Genomic DNA, 21,183 nt, shown 5'->3' on the forward strand with positions numbered 1-21,183 from the left:
TGGTTTTTCAAGATTTATTTCAGAGCGCTGATCAGCGACCTATCAAAGAGACCTGATGTGAGAACATCGATGCCTCTCGACCGCCCCTGACGTACGGAAATCCGCCGTCATCTCCTGCAGACTTCTAGAACATGACATTCATCTTTGCCATCTTATTACTGATTTCATCATATATATTGATATTACTTCTACATTACCAATGGCCGTACGGGGGTCGGGAGGCTGGTTTTATAATTTATTTATCACCTACTATCACTTCCTTAACTGTGGAGGTCTTGACATGTTTAACGTTGGTGGCCACACCGAAGAGGAGTGTGGCTATGAAGGCATAAATGCGACCAAAGACCAGTTTCAAATATAGGATGGGTGCTTGGCTTGTTTTCACTGAGCGAATTCTTCTTGAGCTGGGCCCGCTGTCCATGCTCCCTCCAGGACCTCTCTTTAAGCACAGTGGAGGCGCCCAGCCTGCATGGCAATGGCAGTTCCTTCTATTGTTGCAAATTCCTCGATGGTTGCATTTCTCAGGGGGACAGTCATAAGTTATTGCATCTATACGAGCACTGCAGGTGCTATTGAGACAGAACCTCTCGGGAGCGCAGGGGGTACCACTTCTCACGTGACCAACATCAGTTGTTTCTGGGGAATAGTGACTGCCTACTCCCCAACACCAGACCCCTGAGATCTTTGACTGATGGAATGAAACATGTTCCTGCAACCGGGGAACGTGAGTGACATTGCTGCACTGCAGCCTTCCACATTTTATGTCTGCTTCTCCACAAGCAGTGTGGTTCAACGCCGTATCGTTTCTTCTACAGTGTCCAAATCGATTGGCTCTTCTATTTATTGTATAGCACACATCACGAGCGTTAACTGCGTGTCTTCCAAAGATTTCCCTGCAGTGCATAGTGCGGTCAGTGCAGTTTCCACGATAGCAGTAGCCTTCTTCAGTACAGGGTGTTCCATCCTGCATATAAAAATCTTCCGGGCATTGACTGGTTGTTCCAAAACAGTACTCTGGAAGATCACATGTATTCTGGACTGGTCTGCAGAGTGTCCCACGTTCGGAGTGGGTACAGTTTGTGCAGCACATCCCTGCGTCACAAGTAGCCCCTTCCTCCAGCACGCAGTCATACTGGCAGCATTTGTTGCTGTAACACTGCTTGAAGGACCCGCAGTCACACTGCTCCCAATCCTCCACTATATAGTTGCCACAACGCATCTTTATCAGGCTTTCATTAAAATACCTCACCGTTGTGTTAAATATGCAACTGCCCCGCATCCCTACGATGTCCCACCAGTGCCTGATGGAACAGTCGCTGAAGGCATCGGTCAAGGCGGGGTACTTTGCCATAAGGCAGATGCTCCTTCTCATGCAATAGCAGTTGTCCCCATCATACCACAGACCAAAACTTCTCCCAATGAGTTGGGTGGATACAATAGCTAACATTAAATAATGTCTGCCTAGATAACCAACGAAGAGTAGACTACGATCAGCTTTACACACAGTATAGGTCTCTGGCTCAAACTGACCTGGTCGTGGTCCATCACGAATTACTATCAAGGACGAAGTGGTTTCTCTGACTAGTCTGAAAGTGTTTGTGTGATAACGAGCATATGCGCCGCCTGGTACTCTATAGTTATCCATGACAGTTGGATCTCTTACATTAAATAGCGCCACTGCAACTAGATAGAACCTTACAGCAAGACCTTGTTGAAAGGAGTCCACTATACTACACATACGTACCAGGTTTTCTACACATTTAGACACATTGTTGTACACACGATACATTGAATTGGAATATAGAGCAAATCCTTTCATAAATCCCTTATGTGCTGCAAACACCCTGGCACCACTCCTGGGGGCTACACTGGCATCTACTTCAGGGAACAGTGGGTGTCTATCCTCCTTGTGTCCCGGTCCATATGCAGGTCCTGTTGCGTTGGCATCGGCCACTATCTGAGAAACCACATGTTCAAACCTTTCCGAATCCTTGAGGGGTTTGATTTCATACGCAAGGTCATCCAACTTCATGATGCCTTCAAGACCCCCATAGCACGTGTCCACGGTGACCATGGAGAAAGGAGTCTCCTCCAGGTAGCCGAGGTAGTAACAATCTGAAGGGACGAAGGGGTGGTCCATCTGCAAGGCTCCTTGGTCATCCTGAGTCATCAGCAGCAGGTGTCCGGGCCAAAATAACTTCTTGCGCCGCATGTGGATAACGTGCCTCTGGCCCCCAAAACTCAGGCTGTAGGACAGCGAGCCTGGAGTCTGAACACCCTTGCCTCGGTACAACTCCTTCCTGGGTATCACCAACTCCGAAGAGATGTAGCGCCATAAGGGACGGCCTTGAGGGCGCTGGACTGGAGCCAGTACTGCGCAGAGTCCAGTCAGCAAGACGGCTGCCCCCAGAGTGACCTGGCCCTCTGCCAGCCTTGGTGCCCTGCTCAGGCACATCTGCAATGAGTTAAAAGCAAGACCGCAGAGGAGCCAGGTCTACACCATCTGCTGTGGCCACTTCCTGCAAAGGAGACAGTGACAGAGAAGAAGAGGTCGCTGGGTGGGTCTCCTAATGGGATTAGGTAACAGTGGCAGGGCGTGGCAGCGGACAGGTCTGTGTATGAGCTCAGCCAGCGCTGAGGTGGGGGAGCGGAGGGCTATGCCCACGAGAGCTACTATGGAATTGAGGGCTTACTGGCTCGGCATCTAAAGTAGGAGTCATCGCTCCTCAATGCTCTGTAAAACCCTTCAGAGTCCAGCATCTAATGCTCCCTTAAAATTAAAAGTATCAGATGTTCTTTCCCTTGCCCCAGCGGGTGAGAAAAGACACTGCTCCTGGCCACATGAGAGCCCCGGGGGGGGGGGGGGGTTCCCTCTAGCCCTTTCCTGTGGGTCCTTCCTGCATGGCGGTAGCTTCCTCCTGTGCATGTGCTAATTCCTTCTCGCTGTTGGTGCCCAGTGTGAAAGAACAAATATTTCACCCTTGTGACATTTTGTATTTGTTTTGAGGGGAGGAAAAAAATCTAGTACCAGGTCATGATCAGAAGAAAAAGTTCATTGTCCTCCAGACGATGAATATTTCCCTTTTAATTTACAAACATACTCCTGCCATCTAAGCCGCATGTGATCGGGGATGAACTTCCAAGGTAGGACATGTATTCCTTGCCTCTCCCTGCTGCTCTGTATTCCTCCCCATCCCAGGCGGGCCTGCTCGTCCCTGATGCATCTAACACATCGGCTACTTTTCCCCTCTGAGAGGGCGGGAGTTAGACGCCCTTTCACTCCCACATTTCGGTTTTCGCAGAGCACAGGGTGAGGATGACGGAGCCACGGAAATCTCACGATGTCCCCTTACCCGCCGTTCTACGCAGTCGCGGGGCTTCACGCTAAGTGCCCACACTCCTGCTCTCTCAAATGAACCCCCACTGGCCTTCGGAATGGTGATTCTACTCTTTTAATTTACACCCTGTACAAGATGATGTACTCTTTTCCCTCTATTCGCCATTTAAGTATGCTTACACATACGGCTTTTACTTTTTTGCTTCTCATTTCTTTCTTCTTCTCCCATCTTCTATCTGGGCCTGTTTTCATTTTACCGTAAAATTATATCTCACAACCTCCTTTGGTGCCTGTTAGCTGACAATGGACCCTAACTTGTTTTTTCATACTATGTCTTCCATTAAAGTACCTTCTTCAGCAAGAAATGCTTTCTTAAGGCCCAGTTTCATAGGTACAGTACTACAGACTTGCACTAATTCCCCCCTCAGAATCCGGAGGCCACAAGCCCTTCTGTCTGCCTACACAGCAGGATGAGAAGTCTGACTTAACTGCATACCTTAAGCCACTTGAAGAGAATCAGACTTTTCCTTCAGAAATGGGATGATGGGATGAGGCCACGTGCCCGTGTCACTCAGGATTTTTCTCTCTTCCCAGGTACCCAGGCTGAGAACCACACTGTACAAAGGCAGGAGGGAGAGGTGGTCTCCATGGAGAGGCTTAGCCTCACCTGTGTCATCTGCACGTTCCCAGTTTCCGAAGATTCCCTGTGGCGGATCCACAGTCACCCAGGGAAGGGGCTGGAGCAGCGGCTGCGGCCTGGGCTCAGGGGCACACTCAGCACAGCATGACCTCCAGTCCTGAGTCAGCATCTCCAGGGACACAACCAAGAAGCAACTGTCCTCACAGCTGTGCAGTTCCAAGGCCAGGAGTGCAGGCAGGTACAGCTGTGCCCGAGGCACCGCAGTCCGAGTGCATGGTGAGCCAGACACAAGCCTCCTCGCAGGGGCGGGCGTGGGGGCCGCGGGTAACAGCCAGGGTCTCCCAGGAGATGTCAGGGCCTCAGAGGGAGGTCGGCGCTGCCAACACACGGCTGATCGCAGGCGCAGGCGCAGATGGAGGTTCAGGGCTGCTCCCTGCCGGGGCCGGGGGCTTCCTCTCCTTAGAGCAGTCTCCCCAGCCCACCTCTGCCTCATGATTCTATGCTTAACTCGAAAACCTCTGCATTAGGAAGATGTGCTGCCATAGGAGGAAAACACTCGCATGCACAGAAGGCAGAGTCCCTCACGACAGTTTACTCCTGTCCATAAATACCAATTAATTATCAAAACTTCTGAAGTAAGTTGGCTAAACCCATACAAAAGGCTCTGTCGCAGTCAACACGGCACAGCTCAGGGCACAAGTAGCCAGCCAGCGGCACCGTAAAGTGCGTGATGGGTATCAGGCAACAGCGGCATCACACGCCCGAAGCAGGAGGAGGAGGCCCGGGGCGGGGGGGGGTTACTGGCCTGACGCCACACTCACGGCACCAACAGCGCTAACAGTGGCCATCAGGGCGATGCACAGTGACACCCGTCCCCCACCAGAGCTCGATGCGGAAGTTCAGTCTGATGATGCCACAGGCACACGTGAGAGGAATCTGAAAACTTTCTCACCTCCATTATTGAGGTGTCTGTTGAGAGCAGGGCAGGCCTCTCAAGAACATCAGAAATGGTTTGACAGCGCCAGCAATGGAGACAGATTAGGGATTTTAATGTGGCTCCTGCGTGTGGGAGGGTTAAGTGTTGTGCTCACAGGCGGGGCTCATGTGCTTTTGATCTCCCACCTGCATCGAAGGAGGGAGAAACTGTGCTTCTTACCAAATTTCCCAGCAGTGGGCAGAGGAAGAAGAGAGGAGTGAACTTTAAGGTGTCAGCTCTCAAACATCAGAAAATAGAGTAGGACTATTTCTTCCACTTAACACCTGCAAAAACTAATTGAAAAGAAAGGAGAAAAGGGCCGTTATGGATAGAAAACAATCTGAGTCCTTAGAAAGTGGGGAGAATGATTATATGTTGGTTAGCAAGAATAAGAAATAACAGAAAAGGAGTTCTTCAGTCTCTCCCCACTTCTAAGGACAAGGCTTCCAATATGAAAATTCCTCTTCAAGCTCGAGGGTCAAGTCCACCCCTGGGTTGCGGGAGCTCACAGCTCCCTCCCAGACAGGGCTGAGGTCCCTGGGGAAGGCAGGGCTGTGGGCTCTTCTCCTCTGCTTGGTGACACCTCCCCAAAGTGAGGGTCGCAGGTGTCAGACACGGGGCCGTGGGGATGGTTGTGGCCACAGGTGACGGACAGCGACTGATTCTCCTTGTCGCCAGGTGTCCCGTCCCAGGTGCAGGCGCAGGAGCTGGGCCCGGGACTGCCCCTTGCAGACCCTCTCCCTCACCTGTGCTGTCTCTGGATCCCTAATCCCGGCCAGTGGTTATCGCTGGAGCTGGGCTCCATCAGCCCCTGGGGACGGGGCTGCACTGGTCCTCAGGAATATGCTAGAAAGATGACACAGCCCCAGCCCCAGCCCCTAGGAGTTAGCTCCCCGTCTCCAGAGACACATCCAGGAACCAGTTCTCCCTGCAGCTGAGCTCTGTAACCACCGAGGGCGTGGCTGCGGACTGTTCGAGGGACACAGGGAGGGGAGGTCAGGGTGAGCCCAGACAGAAACTTCCCTGCAGGGAGACAGGAGGGGCCTGGCTGCGGGTTTCACTGAGGACCACCAGGCGGGGAGGAGGCCCCCAGGGCTGCTCAGGACCCACTGAGCACAGAGACCAGCCCCACGAGCAGGTGCGGATGAAGGTGGAGGTTTCCTGCCAGAGCCCGTGGTTCCCTCTGTGTCTCACCATTGCTCGTAGACCCTCTCTACGTTTGTAATTGTCTGCCAGCTTTAGACGTCTGATTAGAAGCTTCTGCTCTACCGCGAGCACACGGTCTCACGTGCACCACTGCAGAGCCCACTTACAGAGCCAGCAGCGACTGCTCGATGGTCACCAGCAGCAGGGAGGTGAGGAAGCCTGAGGAACCCGTTGCTGGTTTGCTATCGGGCTGCACGGACAGACCTCAATAGAAACGCTGGACACGGACAGTCTTTGCTGTCCTGCTCCCAGCCCGACGGAGCCTAAGGCTGGGCCAGTCGCTGAGAGAAGCTGATGGATTTTCAATGCAACCCTCCTCTCACCAGACTCAACGCTGAACGGTGAACGCCGATCAGGCTGTCTCTGCTTCTGTGAATCAGCTTTCTTTCTCCTTCACCTTTCTGTCCCCAAACCCTTTCTCCTTCCGCTCTCTGAAAAGGGGTCATGATCTTTCTGTGGTCTAAACCCCAGGGGCAGACGCTTTACCTGGAGCTTAGGTGTGGCCCAGGCTGTGGCTCCTGCAGGCACCTGGGAAGGTGTGACGGCACTTTCAGACTTGCTGTGGACCGGGACGTGCCTGCTGTCCTTTGCACGTGCACTCACTGGGGAAGGGAAGTGGACGTAAGTACTCAAGGGAGTGAGGTTTGTTTAGACACAACGGGATGTGGAGTTTGAACCTGTCCTGATCAAACTCTTGTGGGGTCACCACGGTGACCTGTGGCTTCACGCAGAGCCTGAGGGACACTGGGCTGTGCTGGGAGCACTGGAGGATGGAGGCTGTGCGGCCGGCTGGAGACATACGACCTTCATGGGGCCCGGCGTCGGGGAGGCCGGGCTGGAGATCTCGAGCAGTAGCTGAAGCTGCTGTCCACCGTGGAACTGCATCTTCTTCAGGTCCGCTGTGATCGCATCCAGCCCATCCAGGTTCTCTAGGATAATATTCCTCAGTTAGAGTAAAATGATGATAGAACTTAACAACATCTACAAAATACCTTCAGGGTAACACCTGGATTAGGGATTGACTGAATAACTGGAAAGGGAGCCCAGGCTAGCTGACCATAAAACTGACCATTGCCATTGTTATTCTATATTTTATACTTGCCTAAAGAAGCAGGTTCATATTATCAATAACTATGCTAAGGTATTTTTTCAGTTATTTCAGGTCACCTAAAAAGCAGTCATTGAAAATGGATTCCATTTGCACGGAATTTGTTTTTAGGGAAGTATGTCTGTGATGCTGAGAGTGATGTCAGCCCTGATGCAGCTCTGACCCTGAGTGACAGAGAGACAAATAAAATTGGATGGGACATCAAGTGCCCTTCGGTCCAAGGAAGGGCCAGCTGGGGCATCTTCAAGCCCAAGTCATCCTTTGGAGAACCCCCACACCTCACTGTTGTGGCCCTGCCTCGGCGTCAGCTGTGCAAGGACTGAATACAGACGACGCACCATGGAGTCTGGGCTGAGCTGCTTTGTCTCTGTTGCTATTTTACAAGGTAACTGATGGAGAACGAGAGATACTGAGGATGTGAGGGGATATGAGTGAGGGAATCAGTGGATGCGTGACAGTCTCCTGACCAGGATGTGTCTGTGTTTGCAGAGGTCCAGCTGGTGGAGTCTGGAGGAGGCTTGGTGTCGCCTGTGGGGGGGGGGGGGGTCTCTGAGACTCTCCGGTGCAGCCTCTGGAGTCACCTTCAGTAGCTACTGGATGAGCTGGGTGTGCCAGGCTCCAGGGAAGGGGCTGGAGTGGGTCTCATCCATTAATACTGGTACTGGTAGCACTAACTATGCAGACTCTGTGAAGGACTGATTTGCGATCTCCAGAGACAATGCCAGGAACATGCTGTATCTGCAAATGGACAGCCTGAGAGCCGTGGACAGGACCATGCTTTACTGTGTACGAGACACAATAAACAGAGATCAGTGTGAGCCCAGACACAAACCTCCCTGCAGGGAGACAGGAGGGGCCGGGCTGCAGGGTGTAATCAGGACACCAAGGAGTGCTCTGGACTCAGGAGCACGAGCTCTAGTCCCAGGGACAGGGCAGGTGCAGTGGCCTGAGCAGTGGATACCCTGGACAACAAAGAGCCCCATCTTCTCGTTTATAACAAACTATTGGGCCACTGTCCAAAAATGTCTCCTTTGGTGTAAAAGTATCTGGGAATCTCTTGCCTCAAAGACACCTAAAATGTAAATCAAAATGACACATATTTCCACGTATGCTAACACCTACAATGCCTTACCAGGGCACTACTTATTTCCTTTGGAGTTATAGACTTTACTAATAGTAACGAAACTACACATTTCCTTTTCAATACACACAATGTAGGGTCTTGGAATATCATTCAATAGAACCATCATGCCCCTGATAGGTCCTAGACAGACGTTTGATATTAGAAACATAATGCTCTTCTCAAATAATTCCTTTCCAAATTCCAGTCTGGCACATAATCCCCTGAATGTTTCTCTCCCTTTCCCCATGGCTTGATTTATTTTTTAATATATTTTACTATCTTTCCTCCATACCAAAAGGGTTGGACACCAGATCTAGGGCACATACTCTCCCGGAAGCACTAGCCATAACCTGTCCTACAGGGCGGGTGGCTCATTTGATACAGGACCCTACATGCCCACAAACAACAACAACAACAGACAGTGGTCAAGCACAGCTCACGTCATCCTGACGATTGCTGATCTAACTAGTAACGGTCTCGTTGTTTTCACTAAATTATAATTGGAAGCCCACCCTGCCACGGAGACACTGCTTCAACCAACCATGGCAAATGCTCAGACCCACATCCACTGCAACAGGAGCTCACTTGGAGGTTCTCCAGTCCCCGTCCCAGATGATACCCGTCCAACTCAAGACCTTCCCATTGGTGATGACTTCATCCTGGATGCTGAATCCTGAGCCCCAGTAAAGCCTGTGGATGGTCCCTCTTAAAACACAAATGATGAACACATAACCTTTGCTGCTTTTCTTCTTTTGATATTGGGATTTCTATTCTGTGTCTGGGCTCACCCTCTGCTGAGAGCACAATCCTGGCATAATCCTTGCTCTCTGCCAAACTGTACACCCCCGTTTTCGCAAGATTAAGGCGAAGTCTGGAAGACATTCCTCCTACCTGTGCCATTCTGAAAATTAATGGAGCTTTTTAGCAAATGGAACAACTGGATAGCCACGTGCAAAAAAGTCAATCTTGGCAAAGACCTTAGAGTCTTCACAGAACTTTACTGAAAATGGTTCACAGAGCTGAATGTAAAATTCAAAACTCTAAAACCTCCATGAGATAACACAGGAGAAAAACTAGATGATTTGGGGTAGGATGAATGATGACTTTTCAGGATCCATAAAATAAATCTTTGATAAGCTAGAGTCTATTAAATTTAATAACTTCTACTCTATGGAAGACAATGTCAAGACAATGAGAATACAAGCCACAGCCTAGGATGAATTATTTGTAACAGATTCATCTGGTAAAGTACTGTTACCCAATTATACAAAGACACTTGAAACTCAACAATATGAAAACAGAAAACCTGATTTTTAAATGTACCAAAGGGACTTCCCTGGTGGCGCAGTGGTTAAGAATCCGCCTGCCAATGCAGGGGACACAGGTTCGAGCCCTGGAGCCACAGAGCAACTAAGCCCGTGCGCCACAACTACTGAGCCTGCACTCTAGAGCTCGCGAGCCACAACTACTGAAGCCCGTGCACCTACAGCCCGTGCTCTGCAACAAGAGAAGCCACTGCAATGAGAAGCCTGCACACCGCATCGAAGAGCAGCCCCCGCTCGCCACAACCAGAGAAAGCTGGCGCGCAGCAACGAAGACCCACGCAGCCAAAAATAAAAAAAATTAAAAATAGAAAAATTTATTTTAGAAAAATGGGCCATAGACCTGAATAGAAACTTCACCAACAGAGATAAACAGGTAGCAAACGAGCACATGAGAAGAAGCTCTGCTTCACATGTGATCAGGGAAACGTAAAGTAAAACCATGACGTGATGACTATACACAATTATTCGAACAGCCAACGTCTGCAACGTGGACCACACTACATGCTGGCAAGGCTGATGAACTGTCACGACACATCGCAATTACCCACCACGTGCCGGCAAGGCTGCAGAAGGAAAGGAACTCATTCACCGCTTGTCGTAACGCAAGACAGTGCATCCACTTTGGGAGACATTTCAGCAGTTTCTATGAAAGGAAACATGCTCTTACCACATGACCCAGCAATCATACATCTTGGTATTTACCCAAAGACATAGAAAACATAGGTCCACGTGACAACCTGCATACAAATGTTTATATCAGCTTCATTCATGGTTGACAAAACTTGGAAGCAACCCAGATGTCCCACAGTAAGTGAACAGACAAATAAACGGTGGTGCATCCAAACAACAGAATATTATTTGGCAATGAAAGAATGAAAAGACATGGAAGAGGCAGGCGTATTACTACGTAAAAGAAGCCAATCCAAAAAGGCTTCACATTGTATGCTTTTAACTTTGTGATATTCTGGAAAACACAAAACTACGGAGACAGTAAAAAGATCAGTGATTGCGTGGAGTTCGGGTAGAGGAAGATGGAGGAACAGGTGAAGTCAGAGGACTTATAGGGCAGGGAAATACTCCTTATGATTCCTTAATACTGGACACATGTCATACATTTGTAAAGTCCTGTGAAATGTACAAGAGTGAACCCTAGGGTAAGCTATGGACTTTGGGTAATTGCCATGTGTCATGACAGTTTATCAGCTATAACAAATGTGCCATCTGAGGGAAGTGATGACAGTGGAGGCTGTGCATGTGGGGGGTCGGTACGTACATGGGATAGCTCTGTACTGCCCCCCCATTACGCTGTAAACCTAAAACTGCTCTCAAAAAAATAAAGTCTTAATTTAAAGAAAGTAACGGATGAGGCTGCGCTCTAGAGCCCACGAGCCACAACTACTGAAGCCCGCGCGCCTAGAGCCCGTGCTCTGCGACGAGAGAAGCCACCGCCATGAGAAGACCGTGCACCGCAACGAAGAGTAGCCCCCGCTCGCCGCAGCTAGAGAAAGCCCGCGCGCATCCACGAAGACCCAACGCAGGCAAGGATAAATAAATAAAATGAATGAATGAATGAATGCAGGGAGCAGAAGTTTGAAAAAGAAAGAAAGTAATGGACATAAGTGTTGTCTCCAGGAAGCCCCGGCCTCCTTTCAGTCACCACCTTGACCGCTGTGGAGTAGGACCACCCGCCCCTACCGCGGCCTTGGCTACACACAAATACTACTGTCTTTACATAGACTTACTGACAGTTCATACTCTCAAAGGGCGTAACTTCTGGACCCATCTCCTTGACCTGAGCATATTCTGATACTCTTCACAACTCCACCCAGGTATTGTTAGAGAGCCCCAAAACTTCAAATCTATTTTCCTGGCTAATGCCATACAAATGGGCACTTGGTGATGAGCCAGTTTACAAGGAATCTTTATACTTTTACTTGTGTTTGTTCTTCCTACTCTCATAGCAAAATGTTTTATTCCATTTAGAGTGACTTCTGCCATATTCTCTGCAAGCCACTCTCCCAAAGTTCCCTTCATTTGAAGCCAGAGCACCGCAGGGCCAACTGCAGTAAGTATATTTTCCTATTTCTGGATTCCCAGTGTTCTGACTCAGGCGGCCCGGATCTTGCACAGACTGCCCCTTCCCGGGCTGCAGATTCCTGCAGATGTCAGACACCTTCCTGCAGGTGTACCTCTGATATACAAGCCACCAATCCAGAGCACATCTCTTATTTTCTCTCTCTCTTACAAGCTCTCACACACCTTTCCACATTCCTCCTGACCTGGATCACCCCAGGGCCAGGTCTCAGACAACCAGGGACCACACATGCCCAAGAGCCTGACAAAATTACTCAAGTTATCCAGTGCTAATTTTACCCGGCATACCTTCCCTGCCTCATCCATTCCAAAACCCCCATCAGGTCTCTGGTGCATGGCCCGCCCCCTCTTCTGTCTCCTGACCAACCCCAGTGCCTCCCTGAGTGGCCCCTGTGTGGTGTGTGCCCCGTTTCTAGGGATCTGTGAGTGTAAACTGACAATCACTTCCACGTCCGTGTGTCTCACCATACCCGATGAAAACAAATCTGGCTACATTTTAACACACACACACACATACACACACAGGTTTTTATGTATTTATTTTAGCAGAAAACATACTTTGACAAGTTAAAAAAATAACAGATGCATAATGTTTCATTTTCTTTTTGAAAGAGAATTTCTGATACTGTTTATATTAACTGCCTGTCTTTCATTTAAGTTTTTTAAGTATTCATGAGTCACATATCTCTCTTTTCTTTCTCCCTAAAATTAGGAAACGTTTTTGTGCAACCAATAAGGTCAAGCTCCCTGGTGATAGTTTTTTGTGAATCAGGTGGGTAATCAGAAGGGAACAAGTCCCACCCTGACGCCACTGAGGAAACCCTGTGAGAATCACAGATTAGAGACTCGGGATAACGGCCTCACTGAGGTTTAATCATACGAACATGTAAGACGCCTCTGCCCCAGACCACTGCCACAGTAATGAGTCTGCAGGATGACGCTGGTGGGGGAAAGCTGCAAGTGCTGGAAGACACGGACTCCCCAAGGAGGAGGACTTAGGGGTGCCCAGGGACCACAGTGAGACAAAGTCCAGAACAGGAGATCAGGTGGAAGCCTCTGACACCTGCAGCTTCCGGACCAAACTCAGGGTCCTCGCTCATCAGCCTCAGGCTGGTTCTTCTCTCCTTCCTTAGTGTTCTGCGACAAAGTTTCCCTCCTCCTCCAGGAGCTTGTGGTGGATCCAGGTGTAATCACACCAGAGACGCAGAAGACGACGCAGGTTTCCCGCAGTTGGTGCAGCTGTGGGTGATTAAGCAGTGGGTCTGTCTACCTGTCAGATGCTGGGGTCTTAGGTCCACAGGGCAGGCGGCCAAGAGGAAAGATGACCACCAGGATTGAGCCCGAGGATGGAGAAACTTCTGGTGACGAGGTGTCCTGCAAAAGCCAGGGCATCCCTCACGGAGCTGAGCCAGCTCATCTTCCTGGTGACCCAGCGGCACAGCATCACCTGAGTCAGTTGACAACAGCGCTGCCTCACCCTCCTCTTCCTCCTCAGACCTCTCAGGGTCTCCCTTCCTGCACGTGGGGTCTCTGGGGTCCCTCCGGAGCCGGCACTATGAGTGAGAGATGTGGTGACTGTGCCCCGCTTCTGACAATGTGGGGAGGCCTGTGCCCTTCCCACGGGGCAGCTGCAGTGTCCAGAGTCTTCGAGAACAGGCAAGCCCAACGGGCATGCACACCCCAGGCTCCGCTTTACTGTGTTTGCTTTTGTTTGTCAAAGCAAGTCACACACTCAAGCCGAGGGTGAGTGTGTGTCAGGGCACGGAGGGCACTGCCCATGTGCTAGGTATAGAAAAGAAGACATTTCAAGTGCATTACTATGATAATTAGCCACTCTGTGTGTGTGTGTGTGTGTGTCTGTATTACTGGAATATTAGATGTTATGTGCGCATTGAGATCCATGTCTTCTATGTGCAGGTGTTCTCTGACATAATATTAAACCAGAGGAGCCCAAAGGAAATGAAAGGAACCCCCAAAGCCCCTGATAGACTCTGGACTTACACGACTGTCAACTGTATCAATGCATCTGGCACCTCCAGGGAAAGGGCTCCCTTGTGGTTTCATAAAATCCTTGCTTGGGGTCTCCCTGTAAAGTATGTGGGTTTAGTAAGGCCAATTCACTATTTCAAGAGATGATGTAGAAAGAATATGGTGTCACTGTAAAAGGATTCTGAAGGCAGGGCACAGCCACTGAATACTGGACTAGAGATACTGAGGTAAATACAATGTGAGACCAGGCAGGACCCTTCCCTGCAGGGTGGTACTGGGGGTGCTCAGGACCCACCCAGCACAGGATTGCAGCCCCAGGAGAAGATGCAAAAGGAACTGGGGAGTGGTTTCCTCTCAGGGACTGAGTCTTCTCTTTTCAGCTAAAACAAATCTAAATTGAGTTGTTAAGGACAGCTTACTCCTGTGTGATTAATATTGGATTCTATTGGGAACACATACCCAACTCAACAAGGCAATGAGAACTGTGTTTAACAGGTAAATTTGTAGGCCTTCTAGATATCCTAATCCTTAGAAGTGGAAAACAGGATTTTTTTAATCCAATGGTTGCAGAGTTTGGGGAGACAGTCTGACTCTAGGAGTAACATGTAGTTATCACAGCTCAGAACATGTTCAGGTTGTTTCCCTGTCATTCAAAGGTGGGCTCAAAAAGAGACGCATGTCCTGTGGGGCTTCTTTCTCAGTTTGAAGAACTCTGTCGGCACAGAGGTCAAGGATGTGGTGGGGGACACATATTCTCAGACCAGGATTAGGACTTGGGCCTTTGGCATCCCACTGAGTATGGTCCATGGGATATCCATCTTTTCTTGGCTAGACAGGCACTGAGTATGAAATATTCTGCCTCGTCGATGGGCAAATAAGTTGAGATATCCTAGGTTAAAGATGGGCATGTCTCGCCCTAAGAGCATCATCCAACAACCACACAGCATCCTCTACAGAAGTCTCTCAGTCCTCACCACAGACCGGACTGGGAGGACCCTCTTCCTGGCGGCAGTGGCTACACGTAAGGACCTTCCCAGTCCCTGGGCTGGGGAGGGAATCAGGACAAGTCAAGTGGATTTCATCCACTCCTGACCCCTCTCCACAAGTGTCCTCTCCCACGTCCAGCTGGTGCGGTCTGGCACCAAGGCAAAGAGGCCCAAGGCATCAGTGAATGTCTCCTGCAAGCCTTTCAGATACTCCTTCACCAGCTGCTTCATTCCCTTGGTTCCGAAGGCCTCTGGACAAGGGCTTTAGGGAATGACACAGATTGACCCCAAAGATGGTGAAACAAGGTACGGCCAGAAGTTCCAGGACAATCACCATCAGTGTGGACACACCCACAGGCTACATGGAGCTGAGCAGTCTGAGATCTGAGGTCACAGTCACGTACTATTACCGTGCAAGACACACAGTGCGATAAACCTCCTCCCGAGTGTGTCAGAAACCCCGAGGGAGAGGTTGGCTGTGCCGGGGCTGAGGTGACAGAGATGTTTAGGTTGAAGGTGCCTCAGAAAATGGGTTTATGTAATTGAAATTACACAATAGATATGAGTATTCACTAATTATTTTGGAAATTTTCCATAAACCAATCACCATATGAGCAAAATTCAGAGACTGGAAAATGGTTCAAATCAATAAAGCTGATATAAGAATTCCCATGAAGGCATTTGTGTGAACACGAATTTTTTTTTTAATTTATTGGCTACGATGGGTCTTCGTTGCTGTGCGCGGGCTTTCTCTAGTTGCGGCGAGCAGGGGCTACTCTTCGTTGTGGTGCGTTAGCTTCTCATTGCAGTGGCTTCTCTCGTCGCGGAGCATGGGCTCTAGGCACGCAGGCTTCAGTAGTTGTGGCACATGGGCTCAGCAGTTGTGGCACGCGGACTCTAGAGCACAGGCTCAGTAGTCGTGGAGCACAGGCTTAGTTGCTCCGCAGCACGTGGGATCCTCCCGGCCCAGGGCTCAAACCCGTGTCCCCTGCATTGGCAGGCGGATTCTTAACCACTGCGCCACCAGAAAAGTTCAAACAAAATTTTAAATCAGTTGGGTAAGTACTTTGCAGCCCACTCCCCAATCACATGGTAAGTGTATGTTTAACTCCATAAGAAACTGTTAAAATGTCTTCCAAGTTCATAATGCTCCACTTCCTGCCAGAATTTGATTTTTTGCATGGCTTTATTCAGAATCTACCCTCCTTATAACAGAACATACTTGGAAATATTGGCCATGTAACTAAGGCTTTGACTGGACTGTCATATTTTAGAGTGATGTGTATAAAATCAGATGTGTCCTGAGAGTTCAAGACACTAAGGTTGATTTTTAATGCCAATGGTTACAAAGACGTCTCAGGATAACTGGCCTGCATCCTGGCTCATGTGGTACCCAGCCTTACAGGAAAGTAAGGAAAGGCACTTCTTGATAGGACCAGGAACCTTAGGATATTTTATAGAAGAGATAATGATGAGAGAAGAGAGGAATTCACCCAAATCTATAGCTACTGCATATGAGGTCTGGCGGTAAGTTCTTGCCATGTCTTCCTAACCTCAAGAGGCTTTTAAGACTACAACCTGAGATTCCTTAAGAAAAATTCAACCAAGACAAACTAAAATGTTCACGTGGTCAGTAATCATTCTTGTTGAACATGTGTGAATAAATCAGGCCAAATCTAATTAGAACAGATGAATTTTGTAAACAAGGAGAACCTTACTTTGTTAAGGTTTGATCACAAGTGGGGTGACTACATGGAGAAATCTTATGTTTCAGGAGAAAACTACAGCCAGTCCTTTTGGGTTATCAGATTCTAGCCCAGTTCATTTTCTTAGAAGGTATTTATCTACCTGTAAATTTCTTGATCCTGCCATTTCTCATATTTAGTTGGTCCTTAGCAAATTCTCACCTCTTGTAGCTGCCTTCACTACCTGGCTACGTCTCTCCAAAGTAATGTTCCGAATTTTATCCCACCCTCCAGAATTCACATCATGAAGAACCAGAACGTGACTATCCGGATCCTCACTGTGACTCTAAGTTGTCTGCAGCTGACCTTCCCCCTGGTACCTAATGAAGCCGTGTGAGCTGATGCAGGACAACTTGACGAAAACTTCGAAGAAACTTCAGCAGATGGTATGAGAATAACCCTGGTGCCTGGAGCTGCTGCTGTGTCGGCCCCTCAGGAAGTTCACCTCATTTCTGCACCTTTTAGTCTCTGCTCCGGGAAATACCATGACTGTGGACAATCTTATCAAAATCTCTCTGATGTCTAGGCCACCATCTGGAACATTCAGTAAACCCATCCAAGAAATCCATCAGACTGGTACTGATGTTTTCACTCCACCATCTAAAGATATTTTGTGCCAAATGTCTAGAAATGTTCTTGATTAGCTCCACTCTGGACTAAGAAATTGTCATTTCAGTCTGCCTCAACCATTAATCTTTTTTTTAACATCTTTATTGGAGTATAATTGCTTTACAATGGTGTGTCAGTTTCTGCTTTATAACAAAGTGAATCAGTTATACATATACATATGTTCCCATATCTCTTCCCTCCTGTGTCTCCCTCCCTCCCACCCTCCCTATCCCACCCTTCTACGTGGTCACAGAGCACCCAGCTGATCTCCCTGTGCTACGCGGCTGCTTCCCACTAGCTGTCTGTGTTACGTCTGGTAGTGTGTATATGTCCCTGCCACTCTCTGTCACAGCTTACCCTTCCCCCTCCCCATATCCTCAAGTCCATCCTCTAGTAGGTCTGTGTCTTTATTCCCATCTTGCCCCTAGGTTCTTCATGACCTTTTTTTCTTCCTTAGATTCCATATATATGTGTTAGCATATGGTATTTGTTTTTCTCTTTCTGACTTACTTCACTCTGTATGACAGACTCTAGGTCCATCCACCTCACTACAAATAACTCAATTTCGTTTCTTTTTATGGCTGAGTAATATTCCATTGTATATATGTGCCACATCTTCTTTATCCATTCATCTGTTGATGGACAATTAGGTTGCTTCCATGTCCTGGCTATTGTAAATAGAGCTGCAATGAACATTTTGGTACATGACTCTTTTTGAATTATGGTTTTCTCAGGGTATATGCCCAGTAGTGGGATTGCTGGGTCATATGGTAGTTCTATTTTTAGTTTTTTAAGGAACCTCCAGACTGTTCTCCATAGTGGCTGTATCCGTTTACATTCCCACCAACAGTGCAAGAGTGTTCCCTTTTCTCCACACCCTCTCCAACATTCATTGTTTCTAGATTTTTTGATGATGGCCATTCTGACCGGTGTGAGATGATATCTCATTGTAGTTTTGATTTGCATTTCTCTAATGATTAATGATGCTTAACATTCTTTCATGTGTTTATTGGCAATCTGTATATCTTCTTTGGAGAAATGTCTATTTAGGTCTTCTCCCCATTTTTGGATTGAGTTGTTTGTTTTTTTGATATTGAGCTGCATGAGCTGCATGTAAATTTTAGAGATTAATTCTTTGGCAGTTGCTTCATTTGCAAATATTTTCCCCCATTCTGAGGGCTGTCTTTTGGTCTTGTTTAGGGTTTCCTCTGCTGTGCAAAAGCTTTTAATGGTGAAAAACTGAAACCATTTCCACTAAGATCAGGAACAAGACAAGGTTGCCCACTTTCACCACTATTATTCAACATAGTTTTGGAAGTTTTAGCCACAGCAAACAGAGAAGAAAGAGAAATAAAAGGAATCCAAATTGGAAAAGAAGAAGTAAAGCTGTCACTGTTTGCAGATGACATGACACTATACGTAGAGAATCCTAAAGAGGCTACCAGAAAACTACTAGAGCTAATCAATGAATTTGGTAAAATAGCAGGATACAAAATTAATGCACAGAAATCTCTGGCATTCCTATACACTAATGATGAAAAATCTGAAAGTATCAGTAATTGTTCCAGAAAAAGAAATCTGGATCAGAATGGGAAAAGACATTTCCCTAGAGCTGGAGCAGCTGGTGAAAGTTGAAGTGGGCCTGTGGATTGGACTGCAATGTGGAAACCAACATAATTTCCTCATTTGGAGGTTATGTGTTGGTTCCCTGGAAGAGTGCCCCCGTTTTGGGTAAAATGCACTGGAGTATTCTGTGGTCGGTGGCTAAAGCAGTAAAGCAAAGAAGTCTGGGTAATCTGAGTGTGCAGATACACAGTACCTTGCTCTGCTATTACAAGTCTCTGTAGGTTTGCAGTTACTGCAAAGTCAATAACTTTCCAAAACACCATGCCAAGACCACACCAGAGAGGCAGAGAAAATACTGCACTTTCTTATAGAGGCCAAGCCTGAGCCCAGATCCACTTCACACAAAGTCATGAACCTAACTGCCCTTACAGGAGTCCACATGGAATTGACAGGCAGCGTGGGAAGATTCTAGTAGGAGACACCGTGTCTTTGGTGTTGTGGATGACCTAAACTTGATAGAAACAGTGGGATCTTCGAGTTCCGGTTTTCTGCATCGCTCTAGCAAAAAACTATTAGAAATAATAAATGAACTCAGTAAAGTTACGAAATCAATACACAGAAAATCAAGTGCATTTCTAAACACTAATCATGAACCATCAGAAAGAGGGAAAAAACAAACAAACAAAAGCTGTTTACAATTCCATCAAAAAGAACAAAATACCTAGAATAAATTTAACGCAGGACGTGAAAGACCCGCACGCTGAAAACTGTAAGGCATCGGTGAAGAAACTGAAGACACAGATCAATGGAAAGATACCCCGTGCTCACGGCGCGCGAGAATTCATATTGTTAAAATGTCCCTTCTTCCCAAAGCGATGTGCACAGTGAGCGTAGCTCCTACCCAAATTCCAATGGTATTTTTCACAGAAACAGGGCAAAGCCTCCTAACATTTGTGTGGAAGCACAAAAGACCCCCGAAGAGCCAAAAAGCGACGCTGAGAAAGGAGAACGGGCTGGAGGCACCTCCCTCGCTGACTTCACCCTCTGCCGAGAAGCCACAGTCCCCAAACGGTGCGGAACCGGCCCCCAAACAGGCACACGGTCCCCAGGGCCGGGACAGAGGGCCCAGAACCCACCCCGCACGCGCGGGGCCCGTTAATTTATGGCAAAGGGGCCAAGGAAGCTGTAAAGGCCAGGCCCCACAGTAAATGGGAGCCCCCTCAGCCGTCAGTCGTACCCAGGCAGCTTCTCCCCACTTCTTCTCACCTGTTCCTCCCGGCGTCGCCTGGCTCCTCAGGAAACCCAGCTTCCGTCAGCGTGGACACAGCCGTGCGTCGCCCTGAAACCGAAACGCCAGCGAGTCCTAAGGAGCCTGAGCTCCCGTCAGCAGAGACGCCGAGCCGGGCGTCCCAACCGCAGCCTCGGCGGTGCCCGAGGAGACACAACGCCTCTCAGCTGCGGGCAGGGAGGGGGAGCACGCATGCGCCCTGGGTCAGAGAGGCCGGCTCGGCGCCACCGTGTGGTCAGTGCAGGAACTGCGGGCCGCGCGTCCCTCACAGTTCGCGGGACACAGCGCTCCCTGCACGCAGAACTGCGGAACCCATTCAACTTTGGGCGTTCGCTGAAATGGAGACTGTGTCCCGTAACTCCTCCATAAATAGCTAAGGAACCGTTAACTGGAAACCGTATGACACGAAATGGAGGTAGACACGAACTTTACAGCTTACGCCAACTCATTCAAAATTATTCTTAGACACATTTAAAAGGCACAACTTCAAAATTATGGAAGAAAGCATAGGAGAAAATCTACCTGAACTTGTGTTTGGTTAGGTAGATCAGGAGCTTTGAGTTTTAACACACAACACGAAAAGGAAATCCACAAAAAAAGAGCAAGTAATAGCGTGGACTTTATAAACTTAAAGATTTCTACTCTGTGAAAGACCTTATTCAGAAAATCAAAAGACAAGCCAGAAGCTGGGAGAACAATATTTGAAAACACATATCTAATAAAGGATTTGTCTCAAATATACAAAGACCTCTAACACAAACAACCCCACTAAAAATAGGTAAAGATATGAACAGACACCTGGACAAAGAAGATATACAGACAGTATAAAGAAATACGCTCAGTATCATACACCATTAGGGAATTACAAATTAATACAACAATGAGATATCACTGTACATCTATTAGAACTGCTGAACCCCAAGAAAATGACAATACCAGTTACTGCAAGGTGAGCAACAACAGGAAGCCTCCCTGCTTACTGGTGGAATGCATGTTCAGCTAATTTGTAAGACAGCTTGGCAGTTTTTTCCAAAACTAAACAAGTCTTACCTTGGGATCCAACAATCGTGCTTCCAGTATTTACGCAACTGCTTTGAAAAACTATATCCAAACACAAACAAGGACGGAATTATGCATAACAGCTCTACTCATAATGGCTAAAAACTGGAAGAAATCAAGATGTCCTTCAAT

The 21,183-nt window shown here is 48.2% G+C and overlaps 1 protein-coding gene and 1 pseudogene across 5 annotated transcripts; one reads left to right on the top strand and one right to left on the bottom strand.

The window, feature by feature from the left end:
• On the bottom strand, positions 1–20,156 carry LOC131747007 (disintegrin and metalloproteinase domain-containing protein 21-like). Of its 5 annotated transcripts, XM_067022055.1 has the most exons (5): positions 19,971–20,156; positions 6,646–7,088; positions 5,134–5,246; positions 3,834–5,036; positions 1–2,519 (listed from the first exon to the last, which is right to left on the bottom strand). In XM_067022055.1, exon 5 carries the CDS (start codon positions 2,453–2,455, stop codon positions 236–238), a length of 2,220 nt encoding a protein of 739 aa, XP_066878156.1. In that variant the 5' UTR covers positions 2,456–2,519; positions 3,834–5,036; positions 5,134–5,246; positions 6,646–7,088; positions 19,971–20,156; the 3' UTR covers positions 1–235. The 5 variants fall into 5 exon arrangements, with proteins under 5 accessions (XP_066878156.1, XP_066878155.1, XP_066878157.1 ...); XM_067022054.1 differs by having other exon boundaries at positions 3,834–5,246; positions 6,646–7,086; XM_067022056.1 differs by lacking the exon at positions 3,834–5,036.
• The window catches only part of LOC136793230 (uncharacterized), a 22,924-nt pseudogene continuing 9,347 nt past the window's right edge, over positions 7,607–21,183 (top strand).

Source organism: Kogia breviceps, chromosome 19, assembly GCF_026419965.1.
Source record: "Kogia breviceps isolate mKogBre1 chromosome 19, mKogBre1 haplotype 1, whole genome shotgun sequence".
Taxonomy (NCBI): Eukaryota; Metazoa; Chordata; class Mammalia; order Artiodactyla; family Physeteridae; genus Kogia; species Kogia breviceps.